This window comes from Lycorma delicatula, chromosome 2 (assembly GCF_047948215.1).
Source record: "Lycorma delicatula isolate Av1 chromosome 2, ASM4794821v1, whole genome shotgun sequence".
In the NCBI taxonomy this organism is placed as follows: Eukaryota; Metazoa; Arthropoda; class Insecta; order Hemiptera; family Fulgoridae; genus Lycorma; species Lycorma delicatula.
The window spans coordinates 24,405,341-24,429,561 of record NC_134456.1 but is presented as its reverse complement, the minus strand read 5'-3'; the positions used below and the strand labels follow the sequence as shown (position 1 = coordinate 24,429,561).

General features: G+C 33.3%; 1 protein-coding gene across 1 annotated transcript in view; it reads left to right on the top strand.

Annotated features, from left to right (window-relative positions):
• The window catches only part of LOC142319850 (cytochrome P450 9e2-like), a 40,076-nt gene that overhangs the window by 4,886 nt on the left and 10,969 nt on the right, over window positions 1-24,221 (top strand). Inside the window, exons 2-5 of the mRNA XM_075357523.1 lie at window positions 128-350; window positions 3,163-3,354; window positions 14,303-14,435; window positions 18,935-19,128. Coding sequence (XP_075213638.1) covers window positions 133-350; window positions 3,163-3,354; window positions 14,303-14,435; window positions 18,935-19,128 — 737 coding nt within the window. The 5' untranslated portion in view covers window positions 128-132. The remainder of the gene's footprint in view (window positions 1-127; window positions 351-3,162; window positions 3,355-14,302; window positions 14,436-18,934; window positions 19,129-24,221) is intronic.

Sequence of the window (24,221 nt, the reverse complement as noted above, 5' to 3'; positions counted from 1 at the left end):
TACCAACAAAGATGAATTCATTATATTAACCTGTTTTTTTTGTTTTTTTTTACTAGTTATTAAATTATACTATGTTACTTTTATCACTCTGCTAGAAAAATATTTTTTTTTTAATATATTTTTATAGGCATTATGACTGGATTATGGGACTGGAGAATGTATGACTTGTATTTGCTTGGCCTACCAGCAATTCTTTTCATTCTTATATACTTATATTTAGACAGGACATATAGCTACTGGACAAGAAGAGGGGTTCCACAAATAAATCCTACATCATACATTTATGGGAATGTCAAAGACATGTTTTATGGGAAAGAATTTGGTGGGTTTGGCTACCAAAAAATTTACAAGTAAGTAAATATTTAATAATAAAGTAATTAATAAAATGAAGAAAAGAATTTTTAAAGTAAATACTTTTAATAATATTTTACTCTTGGTCCTCTTAATTACTTAATTTTATTGTTTAATTTATGTGCTTTTTTTAGATAAAATGCTGTTGTTTCATGGGCATTAGTAATTTTCAGAGGACAAAGAAAGGATTTTTCAAACAGTATTGTTGTTATAACACCAGTTTTAAAGGAAATACTATTACTTTTTAGAACAATATCCTTGATCAGCAAAAATATACCTCATCAGCCAATATATCTAGTTTATTAGAATGAATGACCTAAGTTTAATCATCACTTTCTCAGACTTGTGATTGCTTTTCATTATCATTGTCATATGACTTAATCAATAAACATATTTATGTAAAATCAGTTCTGATAATAATTCCAGGGTTACTGATTTTTAGAAACTGTTTTCAGAAACCACCAGGTCTATTTTTATTCCAAATCTTATCTTACATATCAGTTAAGTTTTTATTTCATATAAAAAAAGAGTTAATCTTTTAAGTTTTGAAAGTAATAGAATTAGATTTACTTACACTAGGCAAATACATTATTTGACCGTTACGGAAAAATTCAGAATTTAACAAGTTCTATTAAGTACATTAAGTCATTCTAATAATAATAGCTTCACTTATTTAATTACTCATCTGATGATCTAGTATTTTTAAGTATCAAATATGTTGAACCATAGAATTTTGTGATTAGGCAAGAGTTTTATAGAAGAGAGATTAAATAATTTTAAATATAATGTTAATATTTCATGAATAAATTTTCCACCTACTTCTTGAAAACATTTAGCTGCTCTTAAATTAATTACATATATTGTCTGTTTCCAGCCAAGTTCATTTTTAATTTATTATATTATTTCTGTTCTCCTTTCTTTTTTGTAGCTTTCTTTTCTGCAAAATGTTTTTTGTAATACTTCCTTCATAAAATTAAAATAGAATATTTATTCATGTTACAGAATATGATATACTAATTCATCATTAAAATATATACTTCTTCACAGTTAATTATCAGAAAATACATCTATCATTATGAGATTGGCAGACCAAAATATAAGTAACACTGAGCACTGTGGAAAAATATTTTTACTGGCACTGACAGTTTTAAAGCATGATTACTGTTAATATTACATTAGAAATAATTTCTCATAGTAGATATTTATTACTTCTTGCTTTTCTTCTTCCCTTTTCCAGAATTCTGCATCATGGATGTCTGAAAAATGGATTATAGATGGCGCCACCTAATTCTATCTTTTCTCCATCCTACCTTTCCATGTCTAAACTCTTAATTTTAACAACCTTAAATTTATTGAGCCACCTTCTGCTTGGTATGTTCTCATATATTGTCAGTTTAACATTTACATTCCTATTTTTTCTTCCTACATTCTCTTAACATTATAAATCTGTTCTGTTTCTTAATTTAAATTATGATTTAATTGAACCTAAGGTGAAATAATAATTAAAACATACTTTCATTTGTATAGGCAGCAAGAATTGTAGTAGGAAGTTAAAAAAGTAAAGTTACAAAAGTAACTTTAGGGATGTAGGAACCTTAGGTGAGTTGATGTGCCCTCCACTCCTTAAATTCTGTTTCTCCATTTATAAACCTTTTAGACAAACTCTTTAACATACCTAAGCACTAATCAGACCCTTTCTTCATAAATTCTGCACACGCTGATCCGAATCATAGCAAAGTTCCTAATCTTATCTTGCTCACTAAAAAATTCTATTTTCTTTAAATTCCGTCACATATATCACTTACTGTTATTAACTAACAAATCCCCTACATTCATGTTCATCAATAAATTGCTTCCTATCTTTCCAAGAAAAAAAATTAAATACTTCTTTCATTGATCCTTCTCGATAACTTGCCTCATGCATGCAGTTTTGAATGATGTCTACTGCCTGTAATGTCCCTTGCTTCACAGCCTACTTGTACTTGCTTCATAGACAATTCCTTTCAGAACTTAGAGAACAGGCCTTTTGATATTCATTACATCCAGTAGTCCTCATTTTGTTTACTTAGGAGTTCTATCATCAGACCAGTTATGTTTCTAATCTCTTCAATAGTCCACCTTGGGCTAAACTAGCTCCACAAGGGAAAGTCATACTTTTCCTTCTTTCGACTTTTCATTCCACTCCCTAGAAATAATATTATTAAAAAAATGAATGAGGAAAAACAATCCATTTGAAAATACAGCTGTAGTTTTACATTGCTTTCAGCTATTCAAAATAGGTAATTCATAGGTTTCCATATCATTAATTCAGTAGAATTATTATTGAAGATTTGCTTCACAAGTTTCTTTTTTTTCAGAACGCATCACATTTATTTGAGATTTTCTTTCAATTCAATTAAAGCCTCCATTTGTTTAACACAAAAACTTTGAATTTCCACTGGAAACCTCTGGATGAAAGGCCAATGCGCTACCACTCTGCCATAGAGATTGGCACATCGTTTTAATTATATAATATTATAAATTATTATTATAATTATATTTTTTTTTAATATTATTAAACTATTATATAAGTGTAATATAAATGATCAACTAGTAAAATTTCTCCACATAAATTAATTAAAGCATGTGTAACCTGTATTACTAATTAAATACTAATAGGGAAATTACTAATACTAACTGGGATTAAATTCTAATTTAATAGTAATAGGAAATGTGCATTCTAGGAATAATCTGTCATTACTTGTTATATATATTTTTTTTTTTTTAAATGAAGATCATTAATTACACTATTTTTATTTTGTTAATTTTTAGTGAGTTAAAAGGTCATCCTATTGGTGGATTTTATGAATTTATAAATCCAGTACTTATGGTTCGCGATCCTGATCTAATACAAACCATCTTGGTTGAAAAGTTTAAGTGTTTTCAAGATAATAAATTTCATTATGAAATAAGTAATCCTGATGACATTTCAAGATATCATCCATTTCTGCAAACAGGATCCAAGTAAGTTTTAAATTATTATAAAAATATCACAGTATAAATTTTTCTTAATCTGTCTATCTACAACTAAACTTCAGTTCAGGATCTATTATATTAGGAATATGTTGAAAATACCACTAGCTTGTAAAATGTCCAAGGATATCTCACAGAGGAAGACCTTTTCTTGTAGCAAAGGTCTGATTGAATTAATCTTAAAATAATTTTTCTTACTCTTTTAAGCTCAGTTTCAGTTCTCTTATGATTGCTGTATTTTATCTGTAGTTGTAATTGCTAACAGTGAGAATATGGATTCTTAAAGAACAAGCATTCATTTAACCTTAAATGTATTAGATGACAAATATTATAAATATGAAGATGCATTAACCAAAATTAATGTAATTCACTGAATTAATTTCCTGTTATGAGATGTAAGTCACAACCAAAATCACTGTCTATTTCCAAGGTAACAAGCATCTCTTGTTAGATTACTAAGGAAAAGCCCTTAAGCTCTCTTGAAAGCCCGATGGGGAGTCTTACTCTAAGATTTTGGGAGTTAGTGTCCAGCCTACAGGTCTAACCTCTGAAGCTTTTTCCCATTACACATTTAGCTGCAGAACGTTTTACACCACACACACACTACCCATATTACAACATTTATCTTTACACAACATCTTATAATGTCTATTCTTACACTTACAATCAGTGGTATTGCAAAACCTCACGAAACACAACTTTAAGCAACGGTGGAAACTATCATGCCAGTGTGTCTTCTTACACTTAGTCAGTATTATTGCAAAATCACACAAAATGCAACTTTAACACATGGCGGAAACTATCGTGCCGATGTGTGAATGTAGTTGAGTTGGAGTATTCATTGTGCTTACACATGTCTATTTTCGCTCTCCGTTGGTAAAGCTTCTGGATGTGTTTTTTCAGTATTTTTTTAATGGTTTCATAATGAGGTTTTATTGTCTACAAAGTTTAATGAGTTTTGGTCAACGGATTGTGCCATAATTTGAGTTTTTCAAAGGATTGTGTTTTTCCCCTATACTACTATATATAAAAATGTAAGTCTTTATACAAGTGTTTGCCAGACTGTTACATCATATGCTGAATTGAATGAAGTAAACAAAAACTTAGAAAAGTTTCAATAATTTTTCATACGAAGTGAGTCATACGAAGTCCTTAAGTCAGTTTAGTAGGGAGGATCCTTTTTTCCTCTTTTCTCCCAAACCCTTCATCATAGACCCAAACCTCCCTGGATCTTTACAATCTGGGTCCTTTTTGACCCACTGACCCTCCCAAAATTGGGGCCCAGTTTTGGGTAACAGGCAATTTTAACTGTAAGGCTGTTATGCTGGGTAGTAATTATACAAATAGATAAGGCGAGATCTTGACCTATCTGTTACTTTCTATGGGATTATACTGAGTTATTGATGCTACCCCTACCTATATAGCCAGGGGTCATTCTTCGGTGCTGGATCTAACGATTCTAAATGCTTGTTGGGACCATGAATGGTGCTTCTGGAAAGTGCTTGATGAAGAGACTGCCAGCAACCGACCATCTGGCCACATACTTGGAAATAAGAGATGCCAAGTTTTTGACAGTAGATTGGGAGCTACCACCTAGGCTTTCACAGAGACAAGATTACAAAGGTGGTGAAGAACGTTTTCGAGAGGATAGCCAATGATGATAGACTCATCCCGGTCTCGCTACAAGAGATCATTTGTCGGGAGATAGCACTAATTCCAGTGTCTGGCAGGAAGTTTAGATTTGCATATTGGTGGTCTACAAAAATCACAGATATGTGCCATGTTCTTCAGGGTATTAGACCAAAATGCAAAGACTTAGACCAAATGGAGGGGCCGCATACGAGTAGGCAGTGCAGTGTTATCTAGTAAATTGAAGAGCATTGAACTATGAGATAAAGTGTATTAAGAAGGAATGCTGGAGAAAGATATGTAAAGATTTGCATAATGACCCATGGGGGCAGACATATCAAATAGTGACCAAACGCTTAGAGAGGCGTCTTCCCGTCCTCACGGAGGAGCGGACAATTGGGTAGATTAATAGGCTGTCTCCATGTCCAGAACATGAAGTTCAGGAGTAACAGAATGTGATTGATAGAAAGCGATTCACAATTGATGAGGTTTCGGTGGCTACACTGAAGTTAAGGGCCCAGGCCCGGATGGGATCCCTACTGCCGTTCTTAAGGGCTTGCTCGGTAAGGTACCTTGGGAGGTTACGGACGTTGTTAATTATGGCTTGGAGAACAGGACCTTCCAAGGTGTTGGAAGGAAGCTCGCCTGGTTTTTCTCCCGTAAATCGGGAGGGAGAATGCGCCTTTGGAGTTGAGACCAATGTCTTACTAATATTATAACTTAATATTAATTCGGTGGAGAGGATGCTCGCATCCCGACTGATAGAGGAATTAAAGGACGGTGCCGGCATTCACAACAGCCAATTTGGGTTTTGGCGAGGCAGATCTATAGTACAGGCAGTTATGAAGGTGGTTAATTGGGCCTCATCAATCCGTGGAGGGACATGTAGGGCTAGACGTATTTCTGCTCTTAAACTTTTAGACATAAAAACACATTTGGATCCCTAAATGGGACATAGTGATGACGGCTCTACGGGATAAAGGGATTAGTCAGTATCTGCTGAGACAAATTCAAGATTATCTCCATGAAACGTAGATATCGGTTAACACACAGACTGGGCAGTACAGGTTTCAAACTTTTGGTGGCGTACCGCAGGGTCAGTTTTGGGGCCCTTGCTGTGAGTGATAACGTTTGACGCGATATTACAGCTTCCCTTACCTGTAGTTTCGAGACTATAGCATACGCGGATGACCTCGCAGTACTTGTTAATGGCAAAACAGAATAAGAACTTGAAGAGAGGAGTAACGCCGCTTATGATAAATGATTCGATGATTAATCATGGTCTACAGCTCGCGCCTGAGAAGTGTAAATACGCGGTTTTGGCAGGAAAATGGCGTAAACGGCCTCAAAACTTTAGATTGGGTGGGTAATTGCTACAAGACAAGAACACTATCAAGTATCCAGGTGTTAGAATAGATCAAGCCTGTCGCTTTAGCGACCATGTTATTGACTGCAGCGAAAAGGCTAAAAAGACGTACAAGGTCTGTTAATGATGTCATAGACTGCTCCGGCAGTTGGCTAAAAGAAAACTGATAATATCGGCCGTTATTTCAACAATGTTGTAAGCTGTCCCTGTTTGGGCCCCAGCAATCAATATCCAGAAAAACCTCAATAGGCTTAGACGGGTATACCGAATGACGTTGCTAGGACGTTTCTGCTTACAGAACAGTATCCTATGATTCTGCGTGTGTTATAGTAGCAGTTCCACAAGTGGATTTACTTATTTATGAACGTAGACATGTGTATGAGGAAATAAATAAATCTGAGGTTAAGCAGACAATACCTTCGACAATTGAAGAGAAAGATGGCGGACAGGGGTCAGCTCCGCCTGGATGAGAGCTTGATCTCAGACCTGGATGCATGGTACAATAATGGGCACAGGGAGGTTAATTATCAATTAAAACAAATGTTGACAGGGAATGGTAATTTCCAGGCGTATTTGCACCGGATTGGATAACGTGGTGCTCCCCAGTGCATGTATTGCGAACAGAGCATACACTATTTTATTTTCCGGAGTGGAATGAACAGCGCAGGCTGACAGACAGGCATTGGAGGGTTATTGCCGGAAGATGTTTTAGAGTTCACGCTTTCCTCGATTGATAACTGGAGATGTATGAAAGAGTTCGCGGTTATCGTTGTACGCAGTAAGAACGCAGAAGGAAGGTACAGGGGTTTTTAAATAGAGGGTCGTCGGCGACGTTCTTAGTGATTAGGGAAGGGTGGATAGCCGCGGTCGTGAGAGCCGGCATGCCTAGGAGTGTCGGTTACAATGAGCGGCCGGGAACTCCATGGGTCCGTTAGGAGATTCAGACAGGTACTATCAAAGTCATAAACAGCCGTAACTAAAGTCCTGAAAACAGGTGAAGAGCTAACCGGAGAGCGAAGGGTTGATGGACAGCCCTCTGCGGAGCCATCGTTCGTCTGCGCTCGGTTTTTTTTTCTGGGCGAAAAACGCTTTAGCGTTATCATCGCCCGAACACGATTTGTTTTAAAAACTATGTCAAAAAAAAACTAAATTCATAATTAACAAATAGTACTAGCAATTTGTCATCAAAATAGGCTGTATTTGAAAATCCTTACCTACCGATTGATCTTTTGTCCATGCGTTAGGAGTGATGAGGGAAGCTTAACTCCAGATTTGTAACATCCCCCTCCCATAGATTTTTTCTCTGAATCTATGCATTTTAGAGAAAAGTTTTACAAACAAAAAATGTAGAAGACATTCTCCTCTACAATTAATGTCTTTGAAGTTATGCCGTATTTTGAAATTTAAATAATAGGTGGCGCTGAAGTTGTAAAAACGTGTTTTTTCGGTTTTTTCACCGAAAAAAATTTTTTTCGTCTGTATTGAATTTGGAAAAGTTGTTAATCTCAAAAAAACAGACAACTTTTATTCAAACAATTTTCTTGTACGACTTAGCATTCCAGAGTTATAGTGGTACAATGGCAACGCAGCGGTCCTATTGTTACTGTAGCCGGGGAGATGGGCATTGTTCAGTGACCAGACCGGTTTCGAACATGTGCCCAATAAGAAGCGTTTATTTTTCAGTACGTATGCGAGTTTTGGAGAGTATAGACGTATAATCTTTACTCTGGTAAAAGTGTGTTTTATTTGTAAAAATCGTGTTGTGGATGATAAGCGTACCCCGGGTACGAAAGCTCGGTGCTCATTAATAAAAGCATGCACAAATAGACGTGATTTTTTAAATGAACCCCGTTGCTTCGAAATGAAAGTATTCCAATCGACGTTCACGCCAAATGTTCCGAGTTATGTCCATGATCGTTCTGCTGCCGTTGCCGGCAAAAGAAAATTAGCAGAAAACTTGAAAAGATAAAAGTTATTCTTTTAATCATTGCAGTAACATTATTGGAGAAATTTTAATTTTATTATTGCCTTCAATGAAAAAAATTTACAATATTCTCGCCGGGCGGTTAGGAATATGTCTTAGTATGTATAAAACATATTTTGGTATACAGAAAAAAAATTGAATGTCCTTGCGTTTTATAATATTTTTCTAAAATCGAGATTTTTTTGTAATAATTTTTTAATGAAAAATTGCACATACAATTATAATTTCAATTTATTTCAATGTCGTAATTTTTTTATTCGGAACCATTTATACACATGTAAATTACGAATATATTAATTTTGAAGACTGACAACATCTTACGAATAAAAGCATTTTGATAATTATATTCCAACAAATTAAGACTTTACTTACACCGTAAATTACCCTAATTATTGTGATTCGTAGTGTCAAATAACTGCAAAGATGAAATACAAAAATGTTTTAAGTTTAGGTCATATTTCTGATTACATTTAAAAATTACGTTTCACAAAATGTATATTTAATAATTATTTAGAAAAGCTCATGTATAATTAATTTTTGACAAAATAACGCCATGTCATTTGTTATTCAAGAGTTTGAATTAATGTAATGTTCGTAAACTTATTATCAACATTATTCATCATTAACAAGCAGATAAAATAATTGTTAAGAAAATTTGTCTTCGTATTATATTTTATAATTTCGTAAAAATGGTGAAAAATTTTAAAAAAATAGTAATATTTGTGGAGAAAATAATTTTTTAAAAACTATAAATATTGTGCTCTAAAAAACATTGTTATCTACATCAATTTTTTTTTTATTTTGAAAAATGACATATGACATTTACATTTTATGCAACAAAATTATCAAACTCTTATGAGTATTATTCTACTGTCAAATACATTTCTACATGTAACATCAAGATCAACCAGCAACAGCAATGAAAAAGCGCAAGAAAGTGACGCAGAATAGACCGGAAGTTCATCTACCGAAGACGTCAGAAGTGAATCCCCGGACTACGAATCAATGAGAAAAAGGCTACGTCGCAAATGAACTAATTGAAGGTTTCTTCACTGCGGCCACGCGGTCCCCCCAACCCCTTCTCAGGCACACGTGTGTCTGAAGGTTAATAATTACGTGGAGTGAATAATTACTGTTTACTTCTTTCCACAAAAATCGCCGCCCCAAAACCGCGATCGCGAATAGGTACCACCATTTGTAAGTTCCCTATTACCTTCCTTTCCTTTCAAGAAAGAAGAAAGAGGGAACGAGCCCAGCAGTCGCAAGCCCAGCAGCCACCTGCCCAGCAGCCACTGACAGCACAGAAGAACAAAGAAACCTGCACTTTCCACCGTTCAGCCCTTCGGGGCTTCGGGAATTACAAGGTTAATGGTATGTAACTTCGGTTACTACCAATTCTTGGAAAGTGCAGGCCAAAGAAGAACGAAGAGGTCTTCGGGAGAAGAAGAGGGAGAAGATGAAGAAGAAGGAAGACCAACCACTCGCCTCAACATCACGGACTGGAGTCCGGAACAGAGTCCAGCAGAGATGCGTCCTGAAGGGCAGCCATACCAGAAGCGGATGAAGAGCTTCTACACAACCTCTCCTATTTCAAAACTTACAATAAGACAAAATAACCCAGCAATTGCGACTCCTCCGGAAAAGGGGACGCATTGCTCCCTCCTTACAGGTAGTGCCCCGTTGTGGCGTATTCCTGCTAGCCTATTAAAGAGTTAGCACCGAAAGTACTTCAGTGGACGGTCTGAAGGGGAATTACGTCGGGAGGACAGGCTTTATAAGCCTAGCCTTCCGCGGTCGGCCCATGAAATGGGTTCGATAACGCTGGTTCAACAACGGATTGGAATGCAATTAAATCCGTCTTAAATTCACTATAATAATAATATTGAAAAATATATATATAATAAAAATTGAAAAATTAGATCCGAGATTAAAAATAACCTTTTAAAAAAAACAAGCCCGATTAGAATGATCCAGCAGCAAGGGACTCTGTCCAGGTTCTGCGATAAAGTAGGGAGTAATAGACTCCTGCCAACTTTGCATTCCATTCCATTCCAACTAATTGAACGTGAACATCAACATTTGAACCTCACAATCGCTTTCAAAATTGTAATTTCGTCTAACGGCCTACGACATATACACGACACTGCCACTGTAATACCTGCGTTATAATATAGTTTTATATAGAATTTAATAAGAGATCTCAATTTCTGAAATCAGATATATTATTATATTCATTTCTTTCAGTTTAGCTTATAAAATTGAATTATTGTCTTCAAAATTTTGTGCCACATTCGTTGAAGCTATTGTAAAGCAGACAACTTTGTACAATTTCTATTGCATTTAATGTTTTTTTTTATTCGTCATGTTCATCATATTTATTGTATCATAATTTATTGATAGAGAAGCTTAAAAAAATTCTAATACGTTGAATGTTTTTTTCGTATCCTATATTAAATTCCTTCATTTTTAATCGTATATACTTATTAACTAAATAATAATTAAATCCAATTGATGTCTTTTTTTATTTTTTGTATTAATTATATGATATTTCTTATTGGTTCATTATATATTATTCAAGTTTACTATGTTTTCATACTTAAAACAAAATGCATTACGGAAATACAGAACATGGAATAAACAAATTTTCAAAGAAACATTTAATGTCTTTATTGATTAATATATCGAATTATGGTAATTGTAAAAAAAGTTTTAACTAATAATATTTAAATTAATTTATTAATTTAAAATACATAACATATGAATATTTTGAATATTATTAAAAATTTCACTATTAATATTCACTACTATTCTTCACTAACTATTCACTATTATTCTTCATAATTATTTATTTTTTATTAAAAATTGTGTTAAAAAAATAATATTAACAGGCTTAATTGTTAATCAACTTGTATAATTATCTCATACCATTCATGTCCAACGCATCAATAGTTATCGTATTTATACCTCTATATAATCTTAATAGTATAACATACTCACACTTTCACAAGCTGCAGCTCCAAAAAGGTAAGTCGTACGAGAAAATTGTTTAAATAAAAGTTGTCTGTTTTTTTGAGATTAACAACTTTTCCAAATGCAATACAGACGAAAAGAATTTTTTCCGGTGAAAAACCCGAAAAACACGTTTTTACAACTTCAGCGCCACCTAGTATTTCAATTTCAAATTATACGGCATAACTTCAAAGACATTAATTGTAGAGGAGAATGTCCTCTACAATTTTTTGTTTGAAAAACTTTTCTCTAAAATGCATAGATTCAGAGAAAATCGCATTTCAAAAACTTTGAGTTTTTCAAAAATCTATGGGAAGGGGTATGTTACAAATCTGGAGTTAAGCTTCCCTCATCACCCCTAACATATGGAAAAAAATCAATCGATAGGTAAGGATTTTCAAATAAAGATACAAGTTGACTGTACTAAAAACATGTAATGTGAACACAAAACAATAGTATAAAAAAATTTTTTAAATAAAAAAACTTAAAGGAGAAATTAAAAACAAAATCAAAAAAAATAAAGAAAATAAAGGCAAAACAAAGACTTAAACTAAATATGTTAAAACACAAAAACATACAACTACTAAAAAAATATTAAAAAATGTATAAAATATTAGCACCCCAAAGAAATAAAAACACCCGGTCTAAAACTTCTTTATTACTCCCAGGATTTGACGAAAGTTCCCGGGCAATTTAAACTTAACGCAAAGCCGTATATCGCATGCATTTCACAAGAAGTGGCGCACAATCAAGCGGCAGCTGCATCGCATGCATACCGGTGCGCGTTTACTGCTGACATCAGATACCCGTGAGTAGCTCTCGTATGCCTATTCGCAATCGGCAGTGGACGACTTCCTCAGGACGAATTTTCCTGTTAGAGTCCCATGGCAACAAACCTTTAATGTGCCGGAGTTTGGTATCCACCGTAGCTGTCCAGTTATCTTGTCACTTTACGCGAAGAGTGAGTTTCACACAGTTAAAGTCGGATGCAGTAACACGGGAATTTTAATCTTTAGCAGCAGAATCTGCACGTTCATTACCCGGAATCCCCACGTGGCTAGGAATCCAACAGAAAATCACTTGTATGTTGCGATGGTTCAACTCTGCGATTGCACTGTAAATGTCGGTAACATTAGGATATGTGGAATAGATTTTCTAAGGCTTGGAGAACACTACACGAAGTCGCTACAAATAAGGACACGACGATATTTAGGATTAATGATATTCAAAGCCTTATTTATAGCGTACAGTTCAGCAGTAGACACTCGTAATACCAGGCAGACCAAACATATAGGTTCGGCCATTAACAATAAACGCGCAGCCAACGGTATCGTTTTGTATCGACCCACCTGTACATACCACTGCGTCCGGGTTTGCCTTAAAAAGAAAATAGGTGGTGTTGATTCTTTATTGTATTTCGGGAAGTCATACAGTATGTCCAATTACATGTCACTTTTTACAATATGTCCAATTATGTAGTAGTGGTGTAAGGAATAATTAGGTATGCACTACACTTGTACTCACCATCATCATCAACTACTTGAAATACCTACTAAAAAATGTATAACTCAAAATTATTTGCATGTTACTCGTAACAAGAGATTGGTATATGAAACTTCCATTTGCTTGTAAAGTACACAACCCTTATACATTATTATTTTAACAAAGAATATAAAACTAAAACAATTGTTCATTTCAATGTAAGAATGTCTCCCTTTTAACTACCAAAACTGATTGAAACAGCAATCATTACCTCAGTTGTATAGACCACTTAATTGCACACCTCAGAGTGCTAGATTATATATTCTCATTACATAACTAAAAAAGAAAGCCTTAAAGAATCTACATTTAAATAATTTCAAGCCATGAATCAAGTAGAGTAGGAACAATGCCAGTAATTATCCATATTACACAATATGTTACAATGTATTTAGATAATTAGTAAATCAGTTTTAAGATATTAGTAGCAAAATAAATTATTTTGTTAATTATATTTTAAATATGTATAATAATGAATATTTTTTTACTTCGTTGTACAATGTAATCGCGAAACATTTCAGATTTCAATGGAAATATCCATTTTGACCATCCCTGAATCCATTTTGACTATTTTTGATGTGACGTCTATATATGTATCTCGCGTAACTCAAAATTTATTTGTCGTAGAATGTTGAAATTTTTGATTTAAGACTGTTGTAACATCTAGTTGTGCACCTGCCCTTCTTTTGACTGCAATCAACTTGACCAAAAAAGCCCAAAACCCAAAAAATTTTTGAAAGCTTTTCAACGATATATCATAAGTTGCAGCTAAATAAAATTTTAATAAATGAAATATTTTGATCTTACAAGGGGAAGGGGCACATTGGTTCAAATTCGGTTTCAACTCCTTCATGTGTTGCTTTTATTAATAATTATCAACCTTGAATTGTAAAAAAAGTTTTAGAATAAATAATAAACAAATGAAAAAAATCTGATGATTAGAGAAATAAAACTTTAGGTACTTTTTAATTTAAAAAAAAAAAAAATACGTATATGTAATTTAATAGGCATACAAGGAAGTTATGTGGAATCCACATCAGATTGTTTAAGAAAGAGCAGGCATCAACATTGGTCATTAACCTGTTGAAAATTGGTAGCATATGAGAATATGCCATTCCTGACCGGTATTTAATTCAGATTAAAGTACAACAATGTATTCTTTGTATGTATATTGTAGATTAATTTTATTACTATAACGAACAGATATTCAATGTTTTAAAATGTTACTCTTGTTTTCAACTCTTGTTACTCAGGAGTTAAAAAAAATTATTTTGGACAAAATAATATCCTCAGTAAGCTACTACAACTTGAAAGAGAAACCTTATCTGTGTATTCAATAAAGTAATTGAAATTAAAAAAAAGTTTGTAAAATGTAAAAAAAAAACAATCTATTCTTATACAATATATTTCAGATGGAAGGAAATTAGATCATTTGTTAACGCAGGATTCACACCAAACAAATTAAGGAATTTGGAAGAAATTGTTAAATCAGTATATAAGGACTTATCCATATATTTAGATAAAAGAAATATGGAAAATATAGAGGTATAATTTAACACATTTTTTTAAGTTTAACAGTTTTATAGTTCATTTGAGTTCAACTGGTAATTATAATTGCCAATTAATTCAATCACACTAACCTATAAATTATATAACTGTTTAATTTTTGAATTTCAATGAACAATTTCATATATTCCTTTAAAATTATCTAGTACATTCAAAACATGGTTATCCTTGATGAAAAAAATCAGATAGATTTTTTTCATCAGATCATATCCAAAGATTATATGAATGCATAACATAACACTCTGCATAACATAAAAAAAACTCTGTATAATATAAATAGGACTCGTTATGTAACTATACCATAACACTCTATAGTGTTTCACGAAGAAACAAAGAATTTCAGGGCGAGTTCTACCAATGAGAATGAAAAAAGTTCGTTAACGAGTTACGGCTGGCGAAAGATTTCGCCACGATTCCTGGACAGAGTTAAATAAAGGCATACTAAAATTACAGGAACCCAAATTATGGGGTAAGCTTTTATGGTGGGGTTTCTTATGGTGGTTTTTTACCTGACAAATTGAATAAAATAGGTTTAGGAACCGTATCTGCAGTAGTTTTTCAAAAAACTGGGCTAGAAATTTTGGTGAAAATCCCGTTTTTTATGTTTTATGTATAATAACGGTTACCTGGGTAATAATAAATAAAATTTTTAAACAAAACTAGTGGAAAATTTAATTTTGAACAAAATGAGAAATTCAAAAAAAAAGTTAAAGAATGGATTTTATAAACATCAAAATATCCGAAACATGGCTGAAAAAAAAAAACAATTTTTAAACAGAAAGAATAATACTTTTAACATCCGAATATCTGGAAATAAACTCATTTAACAAAATGAAAATAGTAAAAACATTAAGAACTTAACTATTACAATTATTCAAAATGTCCACTGTTAACACAGCACCACTCTACTCGTTTTAAAATTCCTTGGGTGGCTCTTTTCATGCAATCTGGATTATTTCGTAAAATTTCAAATGCATTGAAAATATTGCCATCAATTCTTCTCTTGTGGTTACCTTTTCAACTTATACTATCGATTTCATACGTCCCTACACATAATACTCCATTGGCGTCAGATTAGCTGATCTAGGAGGCCAATTATTTTGTTCCTGCCCAATTCAGTTTTCCTAAATGTTAAATAATTTCTAACTTGTCAAAAAATAATGCCCCAACTAGTCAAAAAATCATTTCTTGTCTCGTTATTAGTGGAATGTCTTCTAAAAGCTGTGGCAGGTTATCATTTTTTTAAATTAAATATTCGTTTCCCGTAAGACGACCTTCAAAAATAAATTGTCCATCAATCCACATCAAACTAACAGAAAGACTGTGTTGAAAACTGCTTTCTGCTGGTGACATGTGGATTTTCAAAATCCCATTTATGTGTATTTCGCATGTTATTAACTCAATATCTTGTAAATTTTGCCTCATCAGCAAAAAAAAAATATAAGTTACTTTATGACGGTTTTCTTGAAGCCGCGTCAAAAATTTAGACGCAATGCGCAATCGCCTGGCAAAAAATCTTGATAGTGATACGGACAGAGATTTTTTTTGTTAAGTATTCACCGTAATGTACTGTGCGGCAAACCACTGCGATTTGAAATTCGTCTACCACTAAGCCCTGGGCTGCGTTGAACTTGCTGTATTACGTTCTCCTCGTAAGCGACACGACGTTGTTCTTGTCTTTCAACAGAATAAGAACGTGTAGGAAAAGAACCAGTTGTACGTAAACATTGGAAAGCTGAAGCGAAGGTTTTGCGATTTGGAAATCTTTCTTGATATTGTATTTTTGCAGCCGACGAGTTACCATTGCAATAACCGTAAATAAAAATTATGTCAGCATATTCCTCATTTGAAAACTGGAATAGCATTTTGATAACGCGGTACACAAATACTTTAACTTCACACTCACAGCACAAATCATTACAACTTTTACAAATGAACAAAACTATTCACATTCTGTAAACAAATTGTGATTGTTAATACTGCCAAATTATGTAATAAAAAAAAAAACATTTATTTTACCAATTTTTTTTTCTTTTCAACATTTGTGGATAAAGTAATTAAAGGGGTGTTTTATGTTACTTCTTACTTCTATTTTGTTTATTTTATTTTTGTTAAATGATCTTATTTATAGTTATTCTCGGATGTTATAAGTATTATTATTCTTTGTTTAAAAATTAATGTATTTTTCAGCCATGTTTTTGATATTTCGATGTTAATAAACTTTATGTTTTGTAACTTCTCTTTATTTTGTGGTTGACTTTATTTATATCACTTTGTTCAAAGTTAAATTATCTACTGGTTTCGTTTAAAAATTCTACGTATTTACAGGTGATTCAAAGAAACGGGAAATTTAAAAAATTAAATAACGTTAATGCAAATTTTTTTTTAGAAAATGAATTTTATTTCATGTAATTGTACAAATGTTGCCATTTTAGTATACATACATTTTAGTTTATTTTTTAAAGATGACATCTTCCAGGTGACCTCCTCTTCTACGTAAACACTCACGAAGTCTCTTCGTTAAATTGTTCATGGTTTGACGTAACATCTCAACTGGAATTTCCGCAATTGCTTCTCGGATCTTTGCCTTCAGTTCTTCCGTTGTAGCAGGTCTACTGTGGGAACACTTTGCTTTTAAGGTGACCCCACAAAAAGTAATCGCAAGCTGAGAGATCAGGCGATCTGGGAGGCCATGTAATGTCACCATTTCGTGAAATGACACGTTGTCCAAACAATCGGCGTACAGCTGCCATCGATATTCGTGCAGTATGTGACGTTGCTCCGTCTTGTTGAAACCAGGCTGTGTTAAGAATTGGTGGAAATCTTTTTGTTGTTCCACAACAAAGGTCTCAAGCATGGCTACGTAACGAGCCGACGTCAATGTAATCGCAAGACCGTTGTCATCCTCAAAAAAATAAAGGCCTATAATAACACCGTAAGATGACACCGTTGCACACCACACTTTCTGGCTGTGCAACGGACGCTGGTGTAGCTGGGTAGGATTTTCTTTTGCCCAGTATCTGAAATTTTGTTTGTTAACAAATCCATTGAGGTGGAAATGCGCTTCGTCTGACATCCACACTTCGTGAACAAACTCTTCGTTATCATTTGTGTGTGTGTGTGTGTGTGTGTGTGTGTGTGTGTGTGTGTGTGTGTGTGTGTGTGTGTGTGTGTGGGTGTGTGTGTGTGTGTGTGTGTGTGTGTGTGTGTGTGTGTGTGTGTGTATACATATATATATATAATAAACCTATTACCATATAGTGTGTCCTTGAAAAATGTCAGATCACATCCAAAGCCTTTATGAATTGTGAAAAAGCCTTTATGAATAGTATCAAAAACTTATTTAAGGTTTGTAAAGGCAAAGTAGGATTTTTCATTAAGCTCTCTTCTCTTCTTAACTTTCTTAAGTTGAAAAGCTTTTTTATAAAATATATTAAATTATTTTTAAGTTATTTTTATTATTATTGTCATTAATGTATATCTCTATATAGGTGTAACATATTAAGTTTATGTAAATTGTATAATAATTAGTAAACATGAAATTACAGTCATTGATTAGCAAAAGGTGATAAAACTTAAAAATTATTGAACAATTTACTTTCAAATTAATGGAATTTTTCCAAAGACCCTTTAGCTCTTTTTTCAACAGAATATCCAGTAATACTGATACTTCAAAAAGATTAAAGCATTTAAAAAAGATTTAATATTGAAAAAAAATTTTTTAAATTGAAGGAGCTCCAGAAGTAGATCAAATAATATCATTCAATCTATAAGGTGTTTGTTGAATGTGTTGCTTTTAACAAGTTTTAACAAGTTTGTAAATTTCATATTGATAAAATTTACAAACTCAGTATAGATGATATGTAAAACCTGCATGGTGTGGGTTTGCCTTTTTGTGTGTGTCCAGTGTGATTACAGATTTGATTATGTTGTTTCTTGTGACTGTACGTTAATGTATATTCAGTCTGATCAATATAGTATTTAGTCTGAAAATTTCAGTTTAATTTGTGAGCACAAATTAACCTAGGAGTGTACCTGGGTTTTGTTTATTAGTGTGCATTTTGTTAGCATTCCCTACGATTTTCCGTATTTTGTTTGTTGTTTTGAAAGCAACGCAATTCTCTTTTCTAAAAAGATTGGCAATTTTGTATTACTTAAATTAATCTATCTAGTTTTTATTTTCTGTCTGAAGGTGTATTTTTGAATTTGTTTTACAATAAATAAAAAATTAGTTATTGTCAGCAGCTTACATAATTTATCTATTATAAATTATCATAATTTATTTTATTACTGTAGTAATAAGTCCAGCCTAGAAGGACAGTTTAGGTAAATCATTATATTAAAATAGTGTGTTCATAAAAAAAATTGTATTTGGTCAGTTTGCAAGTACAGTTGAAACAGCCAAATAGTTGAAAAATATATTTCTGTAAATGTATTTCTTATATATTTAAATAATTTTAATTGAATTATCTTTTTAGGTTCATGAACTGACAAAAAAATTAATGTGTGAAATAGTAGCAAACTGGGGTTGGGGCATCTATGCAAATGCTTTTTCAGAAAATTCGGTAATTAAAAGTATTTTTGATAAACTACAATTTATAAATATTGCTTCACAGTATTTATTTAACCTTTGTGTTCTTTGGCCAAGATTAGGGAACATAATAAACATAAGGTAAGCTGCATCAATTTTATTATTTTTCATTTTGCAAAATTTTTACTACAAAATAGATGACTAAAATTAACGCAAATATTATTTGTTTATATGCTTGATGATATATATTAAAATGTACAATTTTAATACTATTTAAACCAGTGACTTGAAGTTATTTCAGTCAATGCATTATTAATATGTTTGATCTACATATTCAAATATATATCACATAGATAATGTATAAACTAAAATAAGAATAGAAAAGGTAGATATAGGTTTATTTAAATTTATGATTAAAATAAGATATCTTAGTTTGTGTTAAATAAATTTTTGTGATACTAAATAGACTATCATATTTTAACCAACTATTTATTAAATAGTTATTTTAGTTTATTCTTATTTGGCCTAGGGAATAAGTGTTTGTAGTAAGCAAGTAACAAGAACAGATATTCCTGATATTACAAACAGGGTAATATAATGCATGAAAAAGTTAAAAGTAAAGAATTCATTACGGCTTTATGGAGTTAGAAATAATGGTTATTTAATCATAAATGTATACAGCGTGCATATACAGAGTATATAAAAATAGTTTTGTCATGTATTCCTACATATATAATAGTAGAAGAAAGATTTATTCACTGATTTTTTTTTTAAATTGAAATTTATTCTTTAGAATGGATTGAACTATTTTTAATGATGACTTTTTAATCATATTTTGTAAGAAATAAATAAATATTCAAATTTTCTGTTTGTAAATTTTGAAATGGTAGCAACCTTTTTTCATTTCAAGATAGCTCAAAAACAACTAGTGTTAAGAAGTAATTGTTTTATTAGAATTTTAAACATTTTGCTGCGAAAAAAAATTATACCTAGTTTTTTTTAAAGCAGACTTTACACACCCAAATTATAATGTAAAATATTAATTGAGTCTTAGCTCAAAATTATAAAATAATTTATGTCAGTTTTATTTTCTCCATTATGTGATAAATTAGTCAATATATTTCAAACACATTTTATCTCCTCCAGAATTTATCTCCTGTGTTTACAGGAATTTTTTTTTTTCTTGTACTTGTGTTAGGAACATACTACCAAAATATTGAATAACCTTTTTAAGCACTCTGTATAAGAGAAAGAGAGAAAAATTTAGTAAAGAAAAAGGATAACTATGGACAAAGTATAAGGTGAAAGTAAAATACACATATTGGTATTCATAATTTGTCTTTGATGAAAATATTCCTTTGCTAGCAGGGTTACTATACTTTTATAAGCTCACCATTATATTTAAAAATTGTTTTTAATAGTAGCAAAAATTTTAAAGTGCTTTTTGGAATACTTTTTGAAAAATCAATAGTTTAGATAAATTTTGATAATTTAATAATATGCATTTAAAAACAACTTAAGTGTGATTATAAATATATTAGTCTCATAAATAAATATTTTATTAAGATCATAGTAATATAACAGTACATTGTATATAGATGACTTCAGGTACGGTGGGAACATTTGCTATTCCACTGATGTAAAGAAATTACTCTACCATTTACCTGGAAGGAAATAAGGTAGACTATGGAAAAACCTTACCAAAGCAACATTAGTTTACAAAGTTATAAATCAGAGAGAGGGAAGTTACATATTACAGTTCTTAATATTTCATTTAAAAAATTACTCTATGAAATAATAATTGTACAATTAGTATAAGAGCAGGACCCGAAGGGCAATGTGCGTGCTCATCACCCTTGACATGAGAAATGCATTCAACTGCATTTTTCACGTCACAATAATGAGGTCGCTAGTTGAGTGCAGAACGCTGCTGTACCTCTGACAGATAATCAAGTCATATCTAACTGAGTGTAGACTTGTTTGCTGACTGGAAGATGGAACAACAAGTGAGCGTAATCTATACTGAGGAATACCGCAGGAACCGGTCCTCAGACCGCCTATCTAGGTGTTGTCTTATAACAGGGTCTTCTGCTGGGGGTGACACTGGTGGGTTACGCAGATGACCTCACTTTGGCGGTGGAGGTTAACACAATTCGCGAGGCTGCCGTTAAGATATGCGATGCTTATCAAGCCTTCAAAGATTGGATGGCGAGGGTGAGCCTCACACTTGCCCCTAAAACAGAGATGTTGGCAATTTCTTTTGCCATGAGACTCCCGAAGCTGAGACTCACCTTGGAGGGAAGACGGATCAAAGCCAAACCTCCAATTAAATACCTCGGGGGTCTTGGTAGACACGAGGCTCCAGTTTGGAACACAGGCCATCAAGGTGGCTGCCAAAGTGTAGAAGACGATGAGGTTGGTTGCCGATCTCCTACCCAACTGTGGTGGCCCGACCCAGTTGCGGAGGAGACTGCTGGCAGGAGTTGCATATACCACGATGTTGTTCGGGGCTGAATTATGGGGGAGCGTTACTAAGTACGTGAAATATTTAGGACAACTTGAGGCTTCACACAGGAGATGCTGTTTACGGATAATTTGCGCTTATCACACAGTTTCTAAGGAGGTGGCCGAGGTCTTGGCTAGCCTTTTACCTATAGACCTGCTGATTGAGCAAAAGAAGACTCCAGGCACTGGGATCTCTATCTCCTGCTAATAAGAGAAGTTCTGCTGATATAGAAGAGGAGTTCTTAGGAATCTGGCAAACCAGGTGAGATGATGGGGTGAAAGGGGTGGTGGACACACCGCATTGTCAAAGATATTAAAAGCTAGTACCGAAGGACTCATGGCTCGCTGGGTTATTCTTTAAAGCAGTTCCTGGCGGGCCATGGAGGCTTTAGAGCTTACTTGTACAGATTCTGTTTGGACCATTCATACCCTTGTTCCATGTGTGCTGAGGAGGAACCCGTCTATATGTTTATTTTAGTTGTACACGATTTGAGAATGAATGCTAAAAAATGCTGGAAGCCTTGGGCGCAGTGGTCATGTATAATCAGGAAGACACTCAGAGAATTATGATGAGAGGACCCCTTGAATGGAAGACAATAGAGGACTATGTAAGTGAATGACAGATTACATGCCTCGGAGGAAGCTTGACAGAGAATTCGACGCTGGAGAGTGCCGGGCTGGACAGGCCCGCGGCTGAGCACTTATAGGGCTCCCCCGACCGTGTGAGGTCGTCTTTGCGCAATGAGGTCGTAGACACTCCGCATACCGACAACTGATGGCTGTATACTTCCCCTGTCAGAGGTAATGCTCCAAGAGCGTTTCCAGAAACAAATAAAATCAGTACACAATAAAATAAAAATGTTAAAGTAATTATATTAATTATCACTGGTCAACACGAATTTGTCTCACGAGTACCAATAGGTGTACTTAATGCAGTTTTATATCAGGTTTTCTAATATGTATTTGGAATTTCTCCATCACCCACAGTTTTTTTTGTTATTTTAATTTTTTTAAATATTTTAAAACCTTTTTTGTCCAATTGTCCATTGTCAATAAAAGCTCATAGAGCATTGTAAATATAATGGAACCAAATGAGCTAACTCAAAGGGTAGCGTTGCTACTGTTGTGCAGGTACAGACGTGTACAGACATGTACTGTCGTGATCTAGTGTAGCACACATTCATCAGAACGATGTCAGTTGTGAGATAGTAGTGAACCAGTAAACACATCATTGTGAGTGCTTTGTGTGTCTGAATTATAGTGTATTACATATTTACAACTTTATTTCTTTTAATTAGTCGTTAGTTACAAAATGCCTAGAGTTTGTTTAAATCATCCTAACAATTGTTGTGATGTATATGGGAAAGTGACGCTCAAGACCCAAAGGCGAAACCTTACCCATTAGTAAAAAAGTATTATAAACTTTATTTTGGATGTAAACTCTTGGACCAAACAAGGGCCTGGGCCCCACATATCTAACGTTTATCGTGTTCTGGGCATCTCATGCATGGAAAAATGGTACATGTCAAATGCCATTTGCTATTCCTATGATTTGGATGGAACCTAAATATCACTCATCTGACTGTTATTTCTCCTTAACAGACATTAAAGGGATTACGTCAAAATCAAAATATACAGTTGTGTATATTTTGTAATCTGCAATGAGACCAATTCCACGTTGCAAAGAATTGCCCATACCAAAGCCACCAAAACATGTGACAGATGAAGAGAGCTCAGTCTGATGTAAGTAAGGAAGAAAAAGAAACAGATTCTGGTGATACAACTTTTGAACAAAGCAATTCATCTGAGCCTCATTTACTGACTCAAGAAAATCTTAACGATCTCATACGAGATTTAAAGTTATCCAAAAAAACAGTCTGAAATGCTTGCTTCCCGGCTAAAAGTATGGAATCTTCAAAAGAATACAAAGTTATGTACTTATCGTAATTATCATTCTGAATTTAAAAACTATTTTTGTGAAGAAATTGCTTAGTGTTTTATAATTACATTTCTTCTCTTATGGAGACACTTTGTAATGAACATAACCCAACAGAATGGCGCTTGTTCATTGATTCCTGTAAAGTTAGTTTAAAAGCTGTGCTTCTGCATAATAGCAATAAATTCCCATCAGTGCCTGTGGCTCACTCTACTAGTATGAAAAAACATATGAAAACTTTAAATTTATATTGGAAAAGCTTCAATATGCAGTGTATGAATGGAATATTTGTGGTGATTTGAAGATAATAGCTCTTATTCTTGGTCTGCAGTTTGGTTACACAAAGTACTGATGTTCTTGTGAGAATGGGATAGTTGGGACAGAAAAAACCATTTCATTAGAAAAAATGGCCTAAACACGAATCACTCATTCCTAAACAGAAAAATGTGAAATATTACCCATTGTGTAAACCTAAAAATGTGCATCTACCTCTGTTATATATCAAACTAGGATTAATGAAGCATTTCGTCAAGGCCGTGGACAATACTCCTGGTTTCATGTACTTGAAACAAAAGTTTCCCAAAAATTAGTGATACAGAAATTAAAGAAGTAATATTTGTGGGTCCACAAATACGATCGATCACTAATGCATGATGAAAAGTTTGAGAACTATTGAATCCACTGGAGAAAGCCGCTTCGTAAACATTCAAAAATGTTACTCAGAGTTTTTTGGGAAATCGAAAGGCGGAAGATTATCGTGATACTGTCAACGATGTTATAACAATTTATAAAA